The sequence below is a fragment of the Saccostrea echinata genome, unplaced genomic scaffold (genome assembly GCF_033153115.1).
Source record: "Saccostrea echinata isolate AGI-Se365-2 ecotype Australia unplaced genomic scaffold, CSIRO_AGI_Sech_v1 ptg000009l, whole genome shotgun sequence".
Lineage (NCBI taxonomy): Eukaryota > Metazoa > Mollusca > Bivalvia > Ostreida > Ostreidae > Saccostrea > Saccostrea echinata.
In genome coordinates, this window is record NW_026889758.1 from 18,396,899 (window position 1) to 18,417,864 (window position 20,966).

General features: G+C 31.1%; 1 protein-coding gene across 1 annotated transcript; it reads right to left on the reverse strand.

Annotated features, from left to right (window-relative positions):
* Window positions 1–1,730: 1,730 nt before the first annotated feature.
* Window positions 1,731–19,560, reverse strand: LOC133182491 (uncharacterized). The gene is made up of 10 exons (XM_061317336.1): window positions 19,271–19,560; window positions 17,250–17,277; window positions 12,989–13,132; window positions 12,499–12,741; window positions 8,359–8,502; window positions 7,322–7,564; window positions 3,132–3,182; window positions 2,468–2,611; window positions 2,053–2,295; window positions 1,731–1,836 (listed from the first exon to the last, which is right to left on the reverse strand). Exons 1-10 carry the CDS (start codon window positions 19,271–19,273, stop codon window positions 1,808–1,810), a joined length of 1,272 nt encoding a protein of 423 aa, XP_061173320.1. The 5' UTR covers window positions 19,274–19,560; the 3' UTR covers window positions 1,731–1,807.
* Between the last annotated feature and the right edge of the window lie 1,406 nt (window positions 19,561–20,966).

The window sequence follows — 20,966 nt, forward strand, 5'->3', positions numbered from 1 at the left end:
CTATTGTACTGTATGCCAAATAGATATTTAACCATTACTAATTAATTAAGTATAGAATTTAACACGTGTGGAACGGGATAACTCAGTCGAGTTATTGTGGTTCATATGCATGTAACGTGGGTGGAAATTTGGTTCCAAATGATGAAAACTTAACCAAAATATTTATAAAAATAGAAAATCTAATAGTATTAGAGAGATTAAGAATTAAACTTCCATACACAATGTCTCGTTTTAAACGATTGTAAAGGAAAATTGAATGAGCTATCGGGACTTGTTAAACGGTGGAGATAGCGGTTTTGATCACAATTTGATTAATTTGGACTTAAATGATTTCTAATAACTATGGTAGTATGTTTCTACCCTAGATATAATATAACTTATATCAACATGATATAAAAGTTTGTTAATATGCAAGATAAATGTATCTACAATTTTACATGCACAATAATAAGTTTATATGCAAGTTACAAATCGGATTTTTATATAATATGGGTAAATCAACTAAAATTACTTATAATCTGATATCATTCATGTAAGATGAAGCCTATTGATGTTGACATGCGACTTATGTCAACGAACAAGTTAATTCATTTGACAGGCGACATAATCATGTCGACATGCTTCTTATTCATGTCGACATGCGTTTATTACGTGTAACTTTATAACATGGGAAGGTTGTTGCTAGTGTTAAGTAAAAAAGTCTGAATTTGTACCGATAAAATCGAATTTTGTAAAGTTTCTTTCATCTCCAAAAGACCCTAAAGCTGGATATAAAAATCAATTTTTTTTAGATAAGCTTAAAACACTTCTTTTACCTAATTTTGTCTAGAAACTTCAAATCATGTACGAAATATTCGATAAAAGAACAACAACTGTAAATACTGGTTCATGTGTTTGAGACATAATTTCATACACATAATAAAACATTTTGAAGAGTTATCTCTCTTTACAAATATACTTTGGAAAGAAAGATTTCACAAATGATAGAGTTTACTAAAGTTATTTTAGATACTGTTTTGCAGATTTACAGAAAAATTATACATAACTTGCACTCAGCTGCATACAAGTACTGCTATTCATAATAGCAAGCAAAGAAAATTAACATGAAACAAATCCTCTCTGTATATGAGAATTTAAAACATTCATTACTAAAAATATCTTTCATTCTCATGTCATAATATAATTAATATTCCTGTCAATTTGAAAGTAATTTTGGATCCAGCTTTCTTCATTTGTTTCTCAAAATGGGATATGTTTTGTCCTAAAATGAAAATATGTAGTCAGAAAGAACTAATTTATCAACTTGGTACTCATTTTCGAGTAATAAAGCCTCGCAGCATGTTTGAAGATGAAAAATCATCTGACAAGAAACTCGTTAAAAAACTAGTACTCAACATTTTCTAGTTTTGACTCAGAAATCAAAAATTTCAATTCTTGACATTGCACTGCTCAAATTTGATCTAGGCTCTCATTTTCATTTTTTTTTTTATCAAATCTAAAACCTAATATCAGAATTATTTCTTAAATTTGCTGTTTTTGGTTTTAAAAAAATAAGGAAACCCCATAGATTGTTCATTATACAAGACATTTTGTATAAAATGAAATTCAAAGTGCTTGTGGAATTTGGTTTATTGTCTTTCTTTTCCAGTTTATCAAGTAGATTAAAATAAATTTCTGATATTAAAGAAATTTCATTTTGCAACAATATCAGGTAGGTACAAATATGATTCATGACATAAATTGGCTTGAAATGAATTATATGAGTTTCATTCAGACGATGTTCCATTTGTTTCCAGGTTGTCTTTCGCTACTTCTGTGTCATCATTGTAACGAATTCTACAAAGAAATGCAAAGTGAAGATTATCCAAATTTATCATAACATTGTAATAATTTCTTTATCATTTTCTATTGTTGTTGTTGTTGCTGTTATTATTGTTGTTTTGTGGTTGTTTTTTTTAATTTCTTTGCCTTTTTTTTTTTACCTAACGCATAATAAAAAAATCAATAAAGAGGGTGTTTTTAGGCTAATTACGGCACCATGTAATAGGGTACCTTCATAATTCACTTTTCCATCACCATCAACATCAGCTTCTCGGATCATCTCGTCCACCTCCTCGTCTGTTAGTTTTTCTCCAAGACTAGTCATAACGTGACGTAATTCAGCGGCGCTAATGTCGCCACTTCCGTCTTTGTCGAACACCTTGAACGCTTCTCTTAATTCTTCTTCTGAGTCTTCGTCTTTCATTTTCCTAGCCATCATTGTTAAAAATTCGGGAAAATCTATTGTACCATTCCCTAAAATGTTAATCAATTGTATCTTATATCTATAACGTAAGCATTCTTTGTACTGCCCATAATTTGAATGTATAAATACAAACCCATTAGCTAGATTCTGATGGATTTATACAAAGTTTTAGGTTGATATAATTAAATTTGATACATGCAGTGATAAAATCAGAATCATTACCGTCAGCATCCACTTCGTTGACCATGTCCTGAAGTTCGGCTTCAGTGGGGTTTTGACCTAGTGACCTCATTACAGTTCCTAGTTCCTTACTACTAATTGTTCCATCACCATCTTTGTCAAATAAACTAAATGCTTCTTTAAATTCTAAAAGCAAGACATTGATAAGTGTCATTATCTTCAAGAAAATACCAAATCTTTGTAAAATTTATCCAAAAAGGGAAATTATTTATTTTAAGAACAATACCTAAAATAACATAATAAATACTTCAACCTCTAATCAATTTCAAGTAGCACCGATATTATATCTATTTCCTATTAAGATCATCTTTAAATATTTCATTACTTTCATAAATTGACTAGGCAGTAAACTACCCTATAACAGCAGTCAGCATCTCTATAATAAGTTTTATGTCTTTACCAGGAACTATGCGTAGGTTGTCTAAATTGATATTTATAAACATGTATGTCTGCACACTGCATTCACAAACAAAAATTTCATTATATAGGCAAGTTTATCTTTTATCAGATATTTAACACGAGAGAAACATCGTATACCTCGCAAAAACTGGCATCTATTCATCTGCATTGAAGTTTTGTTATCGTGCATTTGTACCATAATGTGGCTTTACCTTCTTCTATTCCTTATTTTTCAGGTATTGCTTACCTGCTATTTGTTCCTCTGTTAGTTGCTCTGCCTTAGGTAAGAGATGATAGAATTTGAATTAATAAATGTGTATTTATCAAGAGTATCTTTAAAATCTAGCTAGTAACTGTATGCCACTGCGCAAATATTCTAAATGTTGTTTTTATGCATAGAATGAATATATCATTATTACTTTTTTATAGTATTAAATGAATTTTAGTAAGTATGAATTGTTTATTTTATTAAGAAAATGTTAATTCGCTTTCATTAGTAAGAAATTCCTGAAAGTGTTGTAAGACACTGTACAATACTTTACACGGGATTCCATTTTTTTGACGATGCTACTGTACAGCATGGAGTATTTGATGCCATTTCTTGGCAATATCTGTATATTTTCGGTTGTATAACATATTTAAAGATCAATTATTAATTTACTGCAACTATTTCTTAAATCATTACAATTGCTTCGAAAATTTGACTTACCATGTTGGAGTTGATCTAACTACTAATAGAATATCAGAAAGAAGATCGCTAGGCCTTTGTCCGGTTTTTCTGGTAGTTTAAATTTGGAGGCATTCCACCTTATTCGTCATTGATAATAAAGGAGCCATCTAACGGTATCTGTTTCAAACGATTGCGTTTGTTGCAAATCAGTTAACTTTAAAAATGTATTATCTCAAGGTCACGTACTGCTGCACTATTAGATTTTGTCATATATGTTGCATGTATTGACAAGACTCGTAGCTAAATAATAATGATGTAAATTAATGTGTCATAATTTTATTGTAATTCTGAGCTATTATCATATCATAAAATACAACACTGTATATCCTAAGTGTCGGATCTACTAAGTAGATACAAGGTCACGGATGGAAATTTATATAAAGCACTAAAAATGACCAACGACACGAACAGTAAAAAAATAAAATAAGATATATATATATATATATATATATATATATATATATATATATATATATATATATATATATATATTGTGTTAAAGTAAACGGGTACGGATATATAGGTTTTTGCATACATTTCATTATCGATGTTCCAGTTTTGAATAGTAAACAGGTATGCACAATATAAGATTGATTAATTGTATGTTGCTTTACGTCCCATTCGAGAATTTTTCACTCATATAGCTCTAGACGTCACCATATACCGGTGAAGGGTTTCAAGTTTAGACCTATACTTGGCACTCAGGGTCATTGAACAGTGAAATTTCTTTATCGTGCCAACGCCTACACACTTTTATCATATTCACCATAGGTGATTTAAAAGATACTTGATACTTATAATATTCAAGTAATCTAAGAAAATTTATAAGTTATTTAAGGAATGTTTTTAAGTTTTGTGTGAGTTATTTGTGTGTAAATCACACAGTCTTGTCACGTAGGCATATTTCATGAAGCGAGCCAGCGCTTCATGAAAAATATGCCTACGTGCAAGTCTGTGTGATTTACAAACCAATAATTCACACTAAACTTAAAAACATTCCTTATATTTACATTTTAGAATTTTAAAAGCACCAATAATATACTCAATATTTGAATTTCTTGCTGTCCTATATCGTTACATTTTTATTTACGTCTCTCTGTAGCCTCGTTGTGACGTCACTTTAGAGCGAGTTTCACCGTGTATATTTCTACGCGTGAGTGTACACAAAAATGACTTTCAAATCAATTTCACAGTTGGCTTAGTAGAAATACACAGCAAATGTAAATATTTGCATGTGAGTTCTTCTTAGCTTAAGGTCAGACGATATATATTTTGTATACCTTGTTATTATATCAAAAATTATTCATAATTGTCATTCTCTTGTGATTTCTGAATAGTTTTCAATATGTTAAAAAAAATAAGTACACCAAAAATTGTGACTTTGGCAATTCAAAAGATTACCCATAAGGATTATATAAGAAATATCGCCCTCTTGTATCCACAGGCACTTGGGGTATGGACCTCCCACCCCCACCCCCTTTTTCCATTTTTTTTCTTTTTAAATCTGGGGTCCAGTCACCTTTTCCCTATTTCTGTATTCTAATATGCACTATATATTATCAATAATGCAACTCTTTTGTTTCTATCAGCTGTTTTTAAATATATCGTTTTCGACTGATACATAAAAAGAGAGAAGGCTTGCAACTCTTTTCTCATTGTCTGCCTCACCTCGCTTAAACTTCGCCTGATTAATTATTTATCTAAAGCATAAGAACACATGAAATATGCATATGTCAATAAATTTGTTACACATTCTTCTTCCTTTTCATATTTCCATTTAATTTTTATGTGCCCCCGATTTGTAAATATTTCGATTAAATCACCCACATTTAGGGTAAATTTTGTTGATGTGCACCAGCTGGGACGGAAGTGCAATAACGGTAACTCTAACTTTACAAATGTTCTACATTTAAAAAAAAAATCCAGGCTTTGTATTAAAAATATTGTGAAATTTGGTTGTCTATGTCGTATGTAAAATGTTAATCTTCATCCATCAGAACATGATAGTTACAGTTATCTTGTTATACACAGAACTTCAACTTACCGTTACATGTAATATGAAGAGAAAATTCGGGATTTTTCCCTCTCGCATTTAATGTTCCGAATGACATTACACTTAATGATGACGCCAGAAAATACCGGGCACTTCCGCTTATGTCTTATGCTTTAGATAAATGATCAAGCGAAGTTTAAGCGAGGTGAGGCAGACGATGAGAAAAGAGTTGCAAGCCTTCTCTCTTTTTATGTATCAGCAGAAAACGATATATTTAAAAACAGCTGATAGAAACAAAAGAGTTGCATTATTGATGATATATAGTGCATATTAGAATACAAAAATAGGGAAAAGGTGACTGGACCCCAGAATTAAAAAGAAAAAAAAATGGAAAAAGGGGAGGGGGGGTCCATACCCCAAGTGCCTGTGCTTGTATCTTGCCCAAATGCCTGGTAAGGTACCTTAATTTTTAGTGAGGAAACTTATTTAGGAAGTTAAACTTCAATGACAAATTCTTGAGAAAAATTATATATTTTCTAGGAACGTGTCATCTGACCTTAATTTGATATCTTGAGAAATAAAATTAAACCAGATTATTTGACTATTTAATGAAAATACGTTAATAATAGAACATTCACCAATATAAAACATCCTGAAAAAAACAACGATCGCCTAAGATAGATATACTACGCAGAGTTCTTCCCTCCCTTACTTTGATGGTTTCTGATTCGAAAATGAGCAACAAAGAACATACAAAACTGTGTTGAATGAGATCATTTCTGAAAAACATTTTCTCTTCAATTTTTGGCAGAGTTCTTCTCTTCTATATTGTCTCCGAATACGTAAAGAATGTAGGTAAAAGGAAAGAAAGAGGGAACAAACTATTTTGTTGTCATCATTCCAACAAATTCTGAAAATAAAAGAAATAAGATTTATTTACAGAATAGAATTTCTTAAATTTTAAAAAAGATGCAAATTATATCTGCCCTGTTCCTGAGATATAGAAACAAGTTAAATAATATGATTCGCGAAGTGAATTAAATGCATTTATCTTGATTTAGCATGCAAAAACATACATATGACATATTTGCCAGCCATATGAATACAAATATGAAATAAACTATATGATAACTAATTTCCATTATGTGCTTTAACCTCTATTTGAAATATCAAGACAGCACATCGACATACTTGTTGTAAACAAATTAAAAGAATAAACGATGTCTCATGTAAGACTAGCGTGTTATAATAATTAAAAATTAAGACTTTCATTTACTGAAAATGAAATCATTAATACTTCTTTGTGTACTGTTAGATTGTGTTCTTCACTTGAAGAGGTATGTTTGTTATTGATCTTCCATTAATCTTCAGTGGACAATTCTCATCAATAGGGAAGAAGAGAAAACAAGAATACTGTTAATTCATCCTGAATTCTATTGAATAAAATGTAAGGATGATGGATGCCTACTGATATTCATCAATATGGTTCTGATTCAGAATGTTATTCTTATTCTTGCCCACGTCATGATTATGTCGTGTCAGTGCGATATATCAAGTACATGTATTGTTAGGTTCTTGTAATGTGCTCGTCCTTTTATCACCCCTGAATAGAACAAACAACAAAAATATACACTTAAAATGTGATTAAATTAACTAGTCGATAGAACAGAAGTTCTAATGAATAGGATGAAGTAAAGGTTAATAACTGAAATACCTTCGTAATTAACCTGGCCATCACCATCTATATCAGCTTCTCTAATCATCTCATCAACTTCCTCATCTGTGAGTTTTTCGCCAAGATTTGTCATCACGTGACGTAATTCGGCGGCGCTAATAAATCCGTTCCCATCTTTATCGAACACTCTAAAGGCTTCTCGTAATTCCTCTTCCGAATCTGTGTCTTTCATTTTTCGTGACATCATTGTAAGAAACTCGGGAAAGTCTATTGTGCCATTTCCTGTTCATTAAATTATACGACTTAACAATTATCAAGTTGTTGGTTTTTAAATATCAATTATACAAAGACGCATCACAGAAATGTGTCTATCAAATTTATGCATTTCATTATCAATGGGGTTTACTGGTATTCTGTCTTCAATCTTTTAGATAATTAATAATGATGATACAAAGAGACATTGCACGTCAAAGAACATATTTTCGTGCTTACATTCTAAATGTAGATTATTCAGTTTCTTTTTGCACTGTTTGGATCTTCTTCTTTTTTTCCCACAGAACATGTCAATTTTCTTTTTTCTTAATGTCCGTGTTAATTACAATGACAAACAGACACAGAGTCGACAGATAGTTAAATATCAGATTATAGGACAGAATCAACATTCTTCTTTACAAAAATCGATAGAACTTCCTACTGTTTCAGTGTAATTAATCCAAAGAAATACTGTTCACCTTTTAGACATAGCTTGTTTTGCTGTTGGAAAAAAAGAATATTTATTCCATAATTTAACATTTTTTGTAAATCTCAAAGAACTTTATTTATAATCCCAGTTTCATTCTTATTAATTGTAAAAGGGTCAAAACTTATATTGAAGTTTTTTATACTAGTACATGTATTCTAATTCCATTTGGGCCTTGATGCTTTCTTTTTAGGTAGTGCTAGTGGTGCCGGTTTTTTATTCCTTTACTATTTACAACCATTTTCCAATTAGTCAGACACTTTTGAAATTTTTAAATTACAGATTGATTTAGTTACTGTCATCAGTAGCTTTGGCTTTTCTGAGAGTTTTTACCTACCATCAGCGTCTACTTCGTTGATCATGTCTTGGAGTTCGGCCTCCGTTGGGTTCTGACCTAGTGACCTCATTACTGTCCCCAACTCTTTGGAGCATATTGTTCCATCTCCGTCTTTGTCGAAGAGGCTGAACGCTTCCTTAAATTCTGAAATTGATTGTGATGCAGTGTAAAGATTGAGTTCAAAAATACATTGATCGATGTTACAGAAATGCCAAAAATGCCAGATATACGAATACCAATATAATCTCGAAGGACTGTACCATTATTCAATGAGGATATATATGAGGATATACTAATATATATATATATATATATATATATATATATATATATATATATATATATATATATATATATATATATATATATATATATATATATATATATATATATATATATATATATATATATATATATATCTGCGCCATGAATTTACAAATAAATGAAAAAGAAAAAAGGAAGCTCAATCACGCTCGACAGAGTATATACAAACAATATTTTCACAGTTGAAACAAGTTTGAAAGATGAAATAAGGCTCAGGAAGTAGTACTAGATCTTGACAAGACTCAATATGTTTTCTTAATATAAATATCACAATAACTTAAATCAATGCATTCAATTTCCAAATACCAGGTGCAAATGATTAAGGTTGTCGTCGGATCTAGCTTAGCAAACAAAGAATACAAACGCAAATGCTTCGGCAAACAGCTACGGGAAAATACAAACCTGTGCTTCTCTAAGATTAAACATTAAGCAATATTCCCTTGAATAATGGGTTTACAATAAGATATGTTAACAAGTATAATATTTGTTGGCCTCTCATTGTTACGCCACCCAGTATAATGTTATTCATATGTTAGATATCCTCATGCAGAGTAGAATATTAATCTTTGGTGACACAGGGGGAGGGGGATATAATCAATATCGTATCTTTTCTACCTGATTGTGACCATTTTGAGCTATGGTCATACCACATTAGTTCGGTATAACTATTAGATGCTAAGAAATGGAAAAGTGATTTCCGTAAATTGTAAGTTAAGGCAAATGATCACTGTATTTCACTCGCAATCGATCACATTTTTCCTAATTTTTAGAAATGGGAATTAATTATAGGAGTTTTTTGTGCTTTTTAAATATATCATTAGAATGATTTAAGACTACTTCTGAAGTAAAGTTATAATCATCGCAGGAGATTACAGAATTGCATTGAGTAGTCTCTGTGGAATAATTTGCTATTTTTAAAGTCTGAATCTGCTAAAATATATGATGAATATGGTAATTATTGCGTGCTGTGATGAGAAGAACGTCATTATTATATCGACTGCCTGCCTTTTTCTTATTCTCTAACACTCCGTTAGTTCTTCATTAGTTTTCGGACAGTAAAAGGGTTTCCTGAATTGCCAGTATTGAAATTCAATGAACAATGACGACTGAATCTCGAATTTCCGGAACTTAGATTCTGGAACCATTGGAAGCCCGGAACTGGATGACAGTAATTTTCTTTTACTGCTACTAAATATAACAAACCTGCTATCTGTTCTTCTGATAGTTCGTCGGCCTGTGGGAAAAAATTTATATAATTACATATTGATCACAGAAAATGTCTGCTAATCTGGACAGAAAATGATGGCACATACTAGTTGGTAAAATCTTAATTACAAAACAATTTATTGAAGACCTTAATCCCTATTGCGATGAATAGAGTCCCTATTAAAGCAGCATCAGTCATTATTTTATCGCACCTTTCAAAAATCGATATTTATTTTACTGATGGTATATGAAATCCCTTTTTATGTAGCTTTGGCTTCTGATTTTGTGCCATGCTTGGCTTTCCTAAAACGAACATTTTTCACAGCTAATAAAAACTTTGCATTCATGGTTCAACGGTTGTTCAGCACTTTTTTAAAAGCAAAACATTGTGTAAAAATCTTTTCTCTCCATGACAGTCATTAATATTTTTACGAAATGTAATATTCGACTAGATATGCAATTAAAATCTCAAAAAGAGAAATCCTTTATAACTTACCATAAGAATTATTTTAATGATTTTACAATATCATATTGTGTCAGTAAAACTTTCTTATGAAAAAAAAAATCAAGGTTTTATATTCACATTTTTTGTGAAAAGATTCCAATTTGGTGAACGTATGGAAAAGTAAACTCGAATAGTGTTCTTTAATAAATGTTTAATGTTAATTCACTTACCATTCCTGTGTTCTTTGTGTATATGATCCTTTGTAACACTACGCCTCCTTGATGACAAAGTGGTAAAATAAAAAAAGAGAGAGCAGAGATATGGGTTTTCTGTTAATGTTAAGCACTATTTACATAGTCTGGCCCTGCCTGAATTTAGAACTCCACTCAATAATAGTCTCCAAATGTATTTAACTAGGCTTGCAATACTTCCATGTCATCGGTAGTTTAGTTAATATTGATTATATCGAATAGTGCATAAACAAATACAGAAACCTAGTCTTTACAATTCCTTTCTTTGATCGTGTCCTTTTCTATTTTCTTAAGAGGTGAAGGTTTAAATCATAAGTTTTGTCCAAAAAAGTATCAACTTTCTTAGAATGCCCACTTCTATACTGGAAAAAATGTTCATTTGCTTCAGTGACCGAGTTGAAGAAACGTTACTTCCTAGTGGAAAGATTTTTGTCCTCTGAACTTAACAGGCATTGAAGTGCATTTCTAAGACTACTCGCCATCGGCAGTCTTCAGTCCCTGATTTAATAACTATTTCAGGGTTTTTCTTCGTGGTTATTTCGAAATTTATTGCAATCTTCTAGGTAATTGCCATTTATAAGAGATATTGAATATGACAGTTCTCCTCTGCATTCTATTTTTGGAATATTGGACGATGACTTTTATTACGTAATAACTGAAAAAAACTGCTAAGATTCTTGTTTCTTCTGAATATCAGGAAATATTAAATAAAAGAACACACATTTTTCATAAAACAATTTTATTCAGCCTTTTTTTAAATTGCAAAATAAGGGGTTAGTAATGTAAACTCATATAAATTTTACACTCTGTCCATGCTTATAATAAATATGTCATGCTAATAAGACGTCTACATGGTAGAATCGTCTTTGAATCACAGACACCGGCCACAAGTACGAAAAAACAGTCAACGCACACATGTATGGTAATAACATGACACTTAATTTAGTTTGCTCGATCGAGACCTTATCAAAAGAGAGGGCAAGTGTCTCGTCCCTTTGGAGGAGACATAATCAATTCTTGATTGTCATAAACTGGTAGGGATTTAGATCCTTGGATGAGCAGAGCAAAGAATAAATTTTGAAAGATTAATCTATTTTAAGATCCACAATCTGACTAATTATGTCTCGAAATCAACCTTGTTTTGTTTGTTATCAGACTTTCTTCTTGGCTTATATATATATAAGAAATTGCATTTTATTATAAAACTTTGGAAAATATGAAAACCACAGTATCATAAGAAAACAAAACTACACATTTCTCATCATCAATGAAAATATTTCTCTCTTATCATACATCACTAAACACCATAAATTTACAATCTTCTCTTTCAGAGTCTGAGCACAGACATATGACATAAAATGCTTCCGATTAACAAGTCAGGATATAACAGACGAATACACCGTGTATGTGTATTCTTCCTCAATTTTTTCGTTACAATGCTTTGTAAAATAAGGTATTTACAATGGAAAACCGCATTAATATGATAGATTTGCTATCTTTGGGTCATCATTGCTTCAAACTCTGCAAAAGACAAAACAATGATGTAAATTCACTGTGAATTGGAAGTTTTATTTGCATAGAGGGCTGATAACTTGTTTTTATATAATTTGTAATTATGCTAGAAGTGACTCGGATAAACTGAAAATAGAAAGAAAATATAGGAATCCTGTTCAACAGTAACATATTCTCTCTGTTCAGTTTTAAATGTAAAACATTAATTTTGCATGACATATTGTAATATTTACGGAGAGGAAATAGTAAGTTATAAGAACTTTTTTCTAATCCTTTTGATTTATTATATTAAATATGTTCAAAACAAAACAGATTCTCTCTCTCTCTCTCTCTCTCTCTCTCTCTCTCTCTCAATGAAGACAGCGACTTTCATCCTATAGTAAGCTATACTTATTGATATACCTTTGTAGTTTATACGTCCGTCTCCATCTTGGTCGGCTTCGCGGATCATTGAATGTACTTCCTCTAACGTAAGTTCTTCCCCCAGTTGTGACATCACTTGCAGAAGCTCTGTTGCTCCTATAAATCCGTCACCATCTTTGTCGAACACTGCGAATGCTTCCCGTAGTTCTGCCTCTGTATCAGCGTCCTGCACCTTTCTAGACATCATTTGCACAAATTCGCCGAAGTCTATTGTACCATTCCCTTATAACGAAGAAAGACTACCGGTATTTCTATCTACTATTGCTTGTCAAAGAATGTTATATCAGATAAACTTATGCTTATTAGTTAACACGAATGGTTTACTTACTTCTTACTATATGCAGAATATATCATGGAAGCAAAATTAATATTTATTGAAAAACCATGTTAAGTAAAGGTTGAAACTGAAATAATGTTGATTTAAACTGAAAAAAATATTGATTTTAAAGACAAGAATCTTATTTGTTACCATCTTCGTCTACTTCATTGACCATGTCTTGAAGTTCTGCCTCTGTAGGATTCTGACCCAGTGATCTCATCACGGTACCAAGTTCTTTTGTGGTGATGGTTCCATCGCCATCTTTATCAAACAGCTTGAATGCCTCCCTGAATTCTGAGTAAAGGAGAAAGAAGATTCGCCTGATATATAGACATACGAATGTAATTTTTTTACATAATAAAACTCTCTATTTCTGATATATAGACATACGAATGTAAATTTTTTACATAATAAACTCTCTATTTCTGATATATAGACATACGAATGTAGATGTTGTACATAATAACCTCTCTATTTCTAATATATATATATATATATATATATATATATATATATATATATATATATATATATATATATATATATATATAATATATATATATATATATATATATATATATATATATATATATATATATATATATATATATATATATATATATATATATATATATATATATATATATATATATATATATATATATATATATATATATATAAATGTGGATGTTGGACAAAATAACCTCTCTATTTCTGATATATAGATAAACGAATGTTGATGTTGTACATAGTGACCTGTCTATTTCTGATATATAGACATACGAATGTAGATGTTGTACATAATAATCTCTCTATTTCTGATATATAGACATACGAATGTAGATGTTGTACATAATAAGCTCTCTATTTCTGATATATAGACATACGAATGTAGATGTTGTACATAATAACCTAACTATTTCTGATATATAGACATACAAATGTAGAGGTTGTACATAATAACCTCTCTATTACTGATATATAGACATACGAATGTAGATGTAAATAATAACCTCTCTATTTCTGATATATAGACATACGAATGTAGATGTTGTACATAATAATCTCTCTATTTCTAACATATAGACATAATAATGTAGGTGTTGTACATAGTAACCTCTCTATTTCTGATATATAAACATACGAATGTAGATGTACATAATAACTCTCTATTTCTGATATATAAACATACGAATGTAGATGTTGTCAATAATAACCTCTCTATTTCTTATGTTTAGACGTACGAATGTAGATGTTGTAACATATCTCTCTATTTCTGATATAAAGACATACGAATGTAGATGTACATAATGACCTCTCTTATTCTGATATATAGACATACGAATGTAGATGTTGTACATAGTAACCTCTCTATTTCTCATATATAGACATACGAATGTAAATGTACATAATAACTCTCTAATTCTGATATATAGACATACAAATGTAGATGTTGTACATAGTAACCTCTCTATTTCTGATATATAGACATACAAATGTAGATGTTGTATATAATAACCTCTCTATTTCTGATATATAGACTTACGAATGTAGATTTTGTATATAATAACCTAACTATTACTGATATATAGGCATACGAATGTAGATGTTGTACATAATAACCTTTCAATTTCATGATGTCTTTTGTTTTCGTAAACGTAAATATAATTCCAAACTCGTGTTCATTAATATCTTAATACTGAGAACAACAAGACCAAATCTAATATTTAATAGCGATTCTCTGTAACCACTTAAACTTCTTTGCCACGCATGGTCACCGATTTTAATGAAACTTTGCCCATTATTACTACTTGACACCAGAAACATATATCAAATAAAATTCCGTTGCTATGTGTCTTGGTTGCCATGGTAACAGCCAGAAAAGTTAGAAAAATTGAGATTTTCAGCTACTTTGAATCTTTAATAAGCCTTAATAAAGACTAAGAAAAACAAACAAACCATTCTCACAAAAACCTGACACCTTGTTGCCACTTATGCTATAAAGAAACTTTTTAGAATTTATCTCTAAGTAAGTGGTAACCATGGGTACATTTGGAATACATTTTAGATGCTGAAAAATGCAGAAAAACGCTCAATATTCACTAATGATAGGTGTTAAATGATCAAACTCAATCAACAACCGAAGAAAAAACAATAAAAATATTTTACCTTAAGTAATTAGGTATTGGCAATATTATTCTAAAAATAACTTTCATGGTTGCCATGGTAACACAGTGTAACCATGCAAAATCTGTTGCTTAGATTGGGTTAATGCTACTATCTTCAGGAAAAACAATAAAATTCATGACTGGCACAAATACATCCCTAGGACCTTGCAACACCGACAACATAAGAAAAATTGGGATTAATTGTTACTTTGCAGTGTAACCATGGAAACAATGTACCAGTTGTTTAAAGTGATATTTTTTTGCTGCCTTAGGAACTTTCTTATCTTTTATTCAAGAAATATATTATTTGAATCACCTTGAATAGTACTTATCTGGTAGAACTAAAGTTGAATATCATATATTGATAAAGTTTGTTGAAAAATATAACACTGTTGCTATGGTAACCAAGAAGGGAAAATGTTCGATTTTGTGAATTTTATATCAATATTAAACCCTATGTGCCAGCTTTTTGCATCCAGTTAGAGATTGGGTGGCAGTCAAAATTTAAAGTCAGGTTAGTTGTTCATAATTATCAATCATAAAAGTTTTGGGAATCTATATACAAGGGTACGTATCCAAGGAAACAGAATATTTTTCAGATTTTTATGCATATTTTTTCGACTTATTTCCATAGCAACGCTCTATTTAAAGAATTGAATTTGAATTTTTTGTTAAAATTAGGGTCACATGAACATCTTTAAAAATTGATCATTAGTTATATTGAAATATGCTTTTTAAAAAGATAGGATAAGACTAAATCACTAAGAGAGTAAATTTAAAATCCTTTTGTGGTATTAAAACCATGGCAACCATTGCTAACCTATAAGAAATATCATATTTCTTCCTTGGTATATGTTACAAGGATCTTTTGTCTATTACTTGCTTGCATTTCAACCTATAATTTTTTTTTATTTTTAAGTGTATGATTGTGTAAAATTAAATGAGCAAAATTATTACTTTTGAATACTTTGTTTCCATAGTAACGTATGTAATAGTTGATTTACCAAACATGTTTATCATGCATTTAAGACATCAGGCCTTCAACTTTCAGAAACAATCATTGCTACTTGTTTGCTTTGCTGCAAACGTTAACTGTGGGACTCTGAACATGTTGAAAAATGCCATTTTTCAAACTTAAGGACATGTTGCCATGGTAACCATGACGCGTAGCAACCAATTTCTGCCTGATTTGAGTTTACGGTATCAAAGACTTTTATGATAGAGAGTTTGGAGAAATTCTGAGACTATGCGTGCCACAGCTCCTATATAAAAGTTCAAGTCGTTACAGAGAATGGCTCTTAACCACACAAAATAAAATCGTGCAAATTAAGATGTCTCTCTTTGAGTCTTTGAGTTTTACTACTTCATCAAAATCCAACCTTATCGCATTCAAAAAGACTTTGCATTATGAAACTCAGGTCAGTTATAGTAAAGGAATTACATCTCATTTTAAAACGTAAAGTATTGTTTGATATTAGGAAGAACCTTTTACTTCCCAGATTTTGTGAAATTCCATAATACGTAAGTTTAGTGCAAATATGACAAGCACAAGTTTTTAAATTTTTAAAAAAAATCTTTGTATATTCATATCTAAAATATACAATGCATTATGTCCCCCATAATTTACAGTTCCTAATTAATTCTTCCTCTTTTGTTTTCGTTGGGTGTTTGTTGCTTTAATTTGTTATCTATAGTTAGTTTATAATTTATATTAAAATGCTTTATAATTGCTATTGTATCTTTTTTTTTTATTTCTTATTTTATTATGACGACTTGTGTATCTCATTTGTATCTCATGTTCCACTGACTGATGGTGTGAGCGTAATAAAACAAATTTAAACTTGAACCCTGAACTTGAACATGGTGTAATTTAAAAGTCATCTGCAGTGAGCATTTGTAATTTGTATTGTTTGCAGAAATCATTTATTTGTAAAATTAGTACCCAATTTAAATAGAAACATGGCTTCACAGATTCCTTGATGTTGAATTAACACAAATATCAAATATATTTTAATATATTGTAATAGACTTGAATTTTCATATAGAAGCATAATCCATTGGAGATTTTTCCTGTTTTCTTCAGGATAGATACTATTGTCCTACGGGGCAGATATTTTAGAGAATACTGTACGAGAGCTTAAATTTGCCAGTCTGTCATTCAGACGGGATTAGAGTGTTAAATGGAGGTGTTACGTCAGTATCAATCAAACAAATCACATTAAGAAGCAGGTTTGTATACTTACCAGCGACTTGTTCAGAGGTTAAATTGTTCTATATGAATAAGTAAAAATATAGTTTTTTTTCATGAATACGATTAATTGTTATGTGGTGGTATATTACAGACCCTACATAAATTATGTCTACATGCAAGATAAGTATTTCTACCAAATATTATGTTGACATGCAAATTACCAAAGTTTTTACAAAATCTGATTTTAATATGGTTAAATTTTCTTATTAACACCTAGATCTGACATCATACTTGCAAGATGTAGATATTTATATCGACATGCAGCTTATTTATGTCAACATGTATCATAATTATGTTGTCACGCAAGTTATGTAGTTTATGCTCAAGTGCGAGTTAAATATTTTGACATGCAGCATACGTATGTCAACATGCAAATTAATAATTGTTTCAAGCAAGTTGATTATGTTGACATGTGACTAGTTTTATTGCATGTTTTTACAATTAACTTGCATTTCAACGTAATTATTGTTCATATTGACATAAAAAATAGTCGACATAATTTTTTCGCATGTCGACATAAATTAGTCGCATGCTAACATAATGTTCTATGTCGACATAAATAACTTGCAACATCCAGGCTTTTTGATATCATTGACAGCTGCTTTTTCAATAAAAATGGAACTCGTAAATTTACTTACCTTGTCATTGGTCATTTGCAAAATTATTTTGTTAAAAAACACTCTGATTGTACACACAAGTACTCTGAAGTTGACATTAAAAAGATGCTTGAGTTTCTGATTGACAATATCTATGTGGTTTTTTTTTTTTTGGAGACCAGGTCTTCCAACAATCTGTTGGAATTCCCATGGGTACCAATTGCGCCCCGTTATTAGCAGACCTTTTTTTGTATTCATATGAAGCAGAATTTGTCCAAAATCTTGTACGTGAAAAGAAGAAAACACTTGCTGTGGCCTTCAACTCGACATTTAGATATATCGACGACGTATTGTTAATTAACAATGGCTATTTCCATTCTTATGTCAATACGATATATCCCGGTGAGCTTGAGATTAAGGATACCACAGAGTCTGACACATCTGTTTCATTTTTGGATATTTTACTTGAAAAAAGACGTTAATGGTAATCTTACAACCAAGCTGTATGATAAACGTGATGACTTTAACTTTTCAGTCGTCAACTTCGATCCCTTACTTATGTAGCAATATACCTTCATCACCTGCATACAGGGTATGTATCTCTCAGTTGACTCGATACGCAAGAGCATGCCCTACGTATGTACAATTTCTAAAACGAGGTAAATTATTGACAAACAAGTTGATGAAACAAGAATATCAGCTGTCTCGTTTAAAGTCATCATTTCGTAAGTTCTGTGGTCGATACAATGACCTTGTCAGCAAATACAATTTATCACCGAGTCAAATGCTGACTGACGTTTTTCATAGTAATTGTTAGGCCATTATTTACACACTGAATTGTCGATGGATTTTTCCGTTATTTCCCGATCATGGCAAGGAGCACACGGCGGGTGTGACCGGTCGGCAGGGGATGCTCACTCCTCCATGGCACCTGATCCCACCTCTGATGTTTGGAGGTCCGTGTTTGCTATGCTCCTATTTTGTATTGTTTAATGGACTTTTTAGCTTGAATACTGTTCGTTATCTCCATATATTTCATTAGTAAGTAAATTCAACAATATTAAAATCAGATTCTCTTAAATGATTGGTATCTTTCATGTTAATTCAATATCTTGCACGTAGACATAATTATCGTGCATGTTGACATGTTTTTTTTTTATTGCATGTTGACAGAATTTATCTTGTATGTAGGCGGCAGAAATATGTCACCATAGTGTCAAACACATTCATCACAGATACATGTATAAGGATTGTGTTGTCTGACATAGTGTTTTGTTTGTCATTCAAGCAAATTCATGGTACCGCCAATGACAAAAATATAGTTTATGCACAAAGACAAGATTGGCTAAATAAACATGTCTAACAGAGTCAAAGAAAACAAAGAAAAAGATTACAAATATAAGAATAAAAATCTTACCATTTTAACTTCAACCGGAAATGACAAATTTGTGTCCCTAAACCAAAACAAACCAGCATTTTGTCCTAGGTTTCATGTCTCTCCGACACCTCGAATTGTATATCAGTACTCTGCATGAAAAGACGGTATACAAATCATATTCATGATTGTATCAAAGTTTCAATGATATCTATATAACACATCTTGATATAGCCTACCCATAATGAGTTTGGCTTTATCTTTGTGGGAGAAGTCAAGGTTGAGGGGTTAGATTGTTTATGAACAATTTATTCTGGAAGCCCAGTCTCTAGCTGTGCTTTCAGGGCATTCCTGTCAACTGACATTGTATTTGTGCAACGTTATAGTGTTTTGAAGAGATGGCCTCCAGAAATTGAGCCGAAGGTCAGAAATGGTATTGAATGCGCACTCTTCGGTACTACAGACCTATATGTTGCCTTATTCTACTTCAACCTGATTAGATTATTTAAACCAATCTGCCAATGTCCCCTTCCATTCAAAAACTTTGGTATTTTTCCATGTGTCCATGCATACAACTCATTTATGTTCTCAATTGCAAGAGACATCAAGATGTTTTCCCATCAAGATATCAAACATTAATTATTGGTTTAGTCTATACCTGTACTGATAATGATATTCCGCTGAACAATAGGTTATTCCTACGAAAGCACTAGTGTTCTCGTTAACACTAATTCACTGTCGCAAAACTTTCAAGGGCTGCTTCAAATTAAAAAAAAAAAAAAAGGCCACTTACCCTTTCGCTGAACATATCTACTGCTGTGCACAGAAGGGTTTAAAAATTTTGTATAAATAGAAAGATATGCAAAAGGTACTCATGAATTTTATAGTCATAAATCTGCAAATGAGCTGACCTGCCGCGATTATACTTCAATTATCGCCTTAGACCTTTAAGTAGGATTTGGGTAAAAGTACAAGACCGTGGAGAACAGATTTCCAGCATTTAAAATTAGAGTATGTGCGACGTTAAATATCTTTAAATTATAGGTGCAAAGCACAAGTTTGGAAGAAAGAAATGAAAATGCTGATTGGTCATACATGTATATTAGATTGTAGTGATGTGGCATCATATAGATAATTGTCATATAAATCCTCTGATTTGCACTTAGAACTAAATCAGATAAGTTAATATGCTTACAAGTAAATATAAAAAGAAAGTTAATATACACACTCTTAGTAAGTTTTTTGGGATTGTATGCATCTAAACCGATAATCCAAAATAACTGCATAATTACCATACATGCAATACTTGTAAGTAGAGCTTCATTCATCAAATTTATACCCACTATTTTTATACGTCATGTAAGTATATTGACGAATAAATATCATGTATTATTGCTATTTTTTTTTAGGTCAATACGATGATTTAGACACCTGATGAGTACAATATTCACCGAGCCCGAAGGGCGAGGTAAATATATTGTACTCCGAAGGTGTCTAAATCATCGTATTGACCTCAAAAGAGAGCAATAATTGTTTTATTATATGATTATCTATTTTTGGTCCAATGTAGAATAAATAATTCCTTATATTGACCTGGAAATAATTCCTTATATTGACCTGGAAGGTCACGTGCAGGCCAATTTTAAGTAGTATTTTTTTAAACATCGATGAATCTCAGCCAATCAGAGAGATGGGAATTATTCAATCATATAATAATGTTTTACATTTCTGGAAGTAT

Bases quoted from the DNA above. Each gene is read 5' to 3' on its own strand.
- LOC133182491 (XM_061317336.1), bottom strand. The intron at 12,742-12,988 runs GTAACAAATAAG...CTTCGTTATAAG, and splicing joins CAATGAAGTAGACGAAGATG to GGAATGGTACAATAGACTTC. The intron at 2,612-3,131 runs GTAAGCAATACC...TCTTGCTTTTAG, and splicing joins AACAGAGGAACAAATAGCAG to AATTTAAAGAAGCATTTAGT.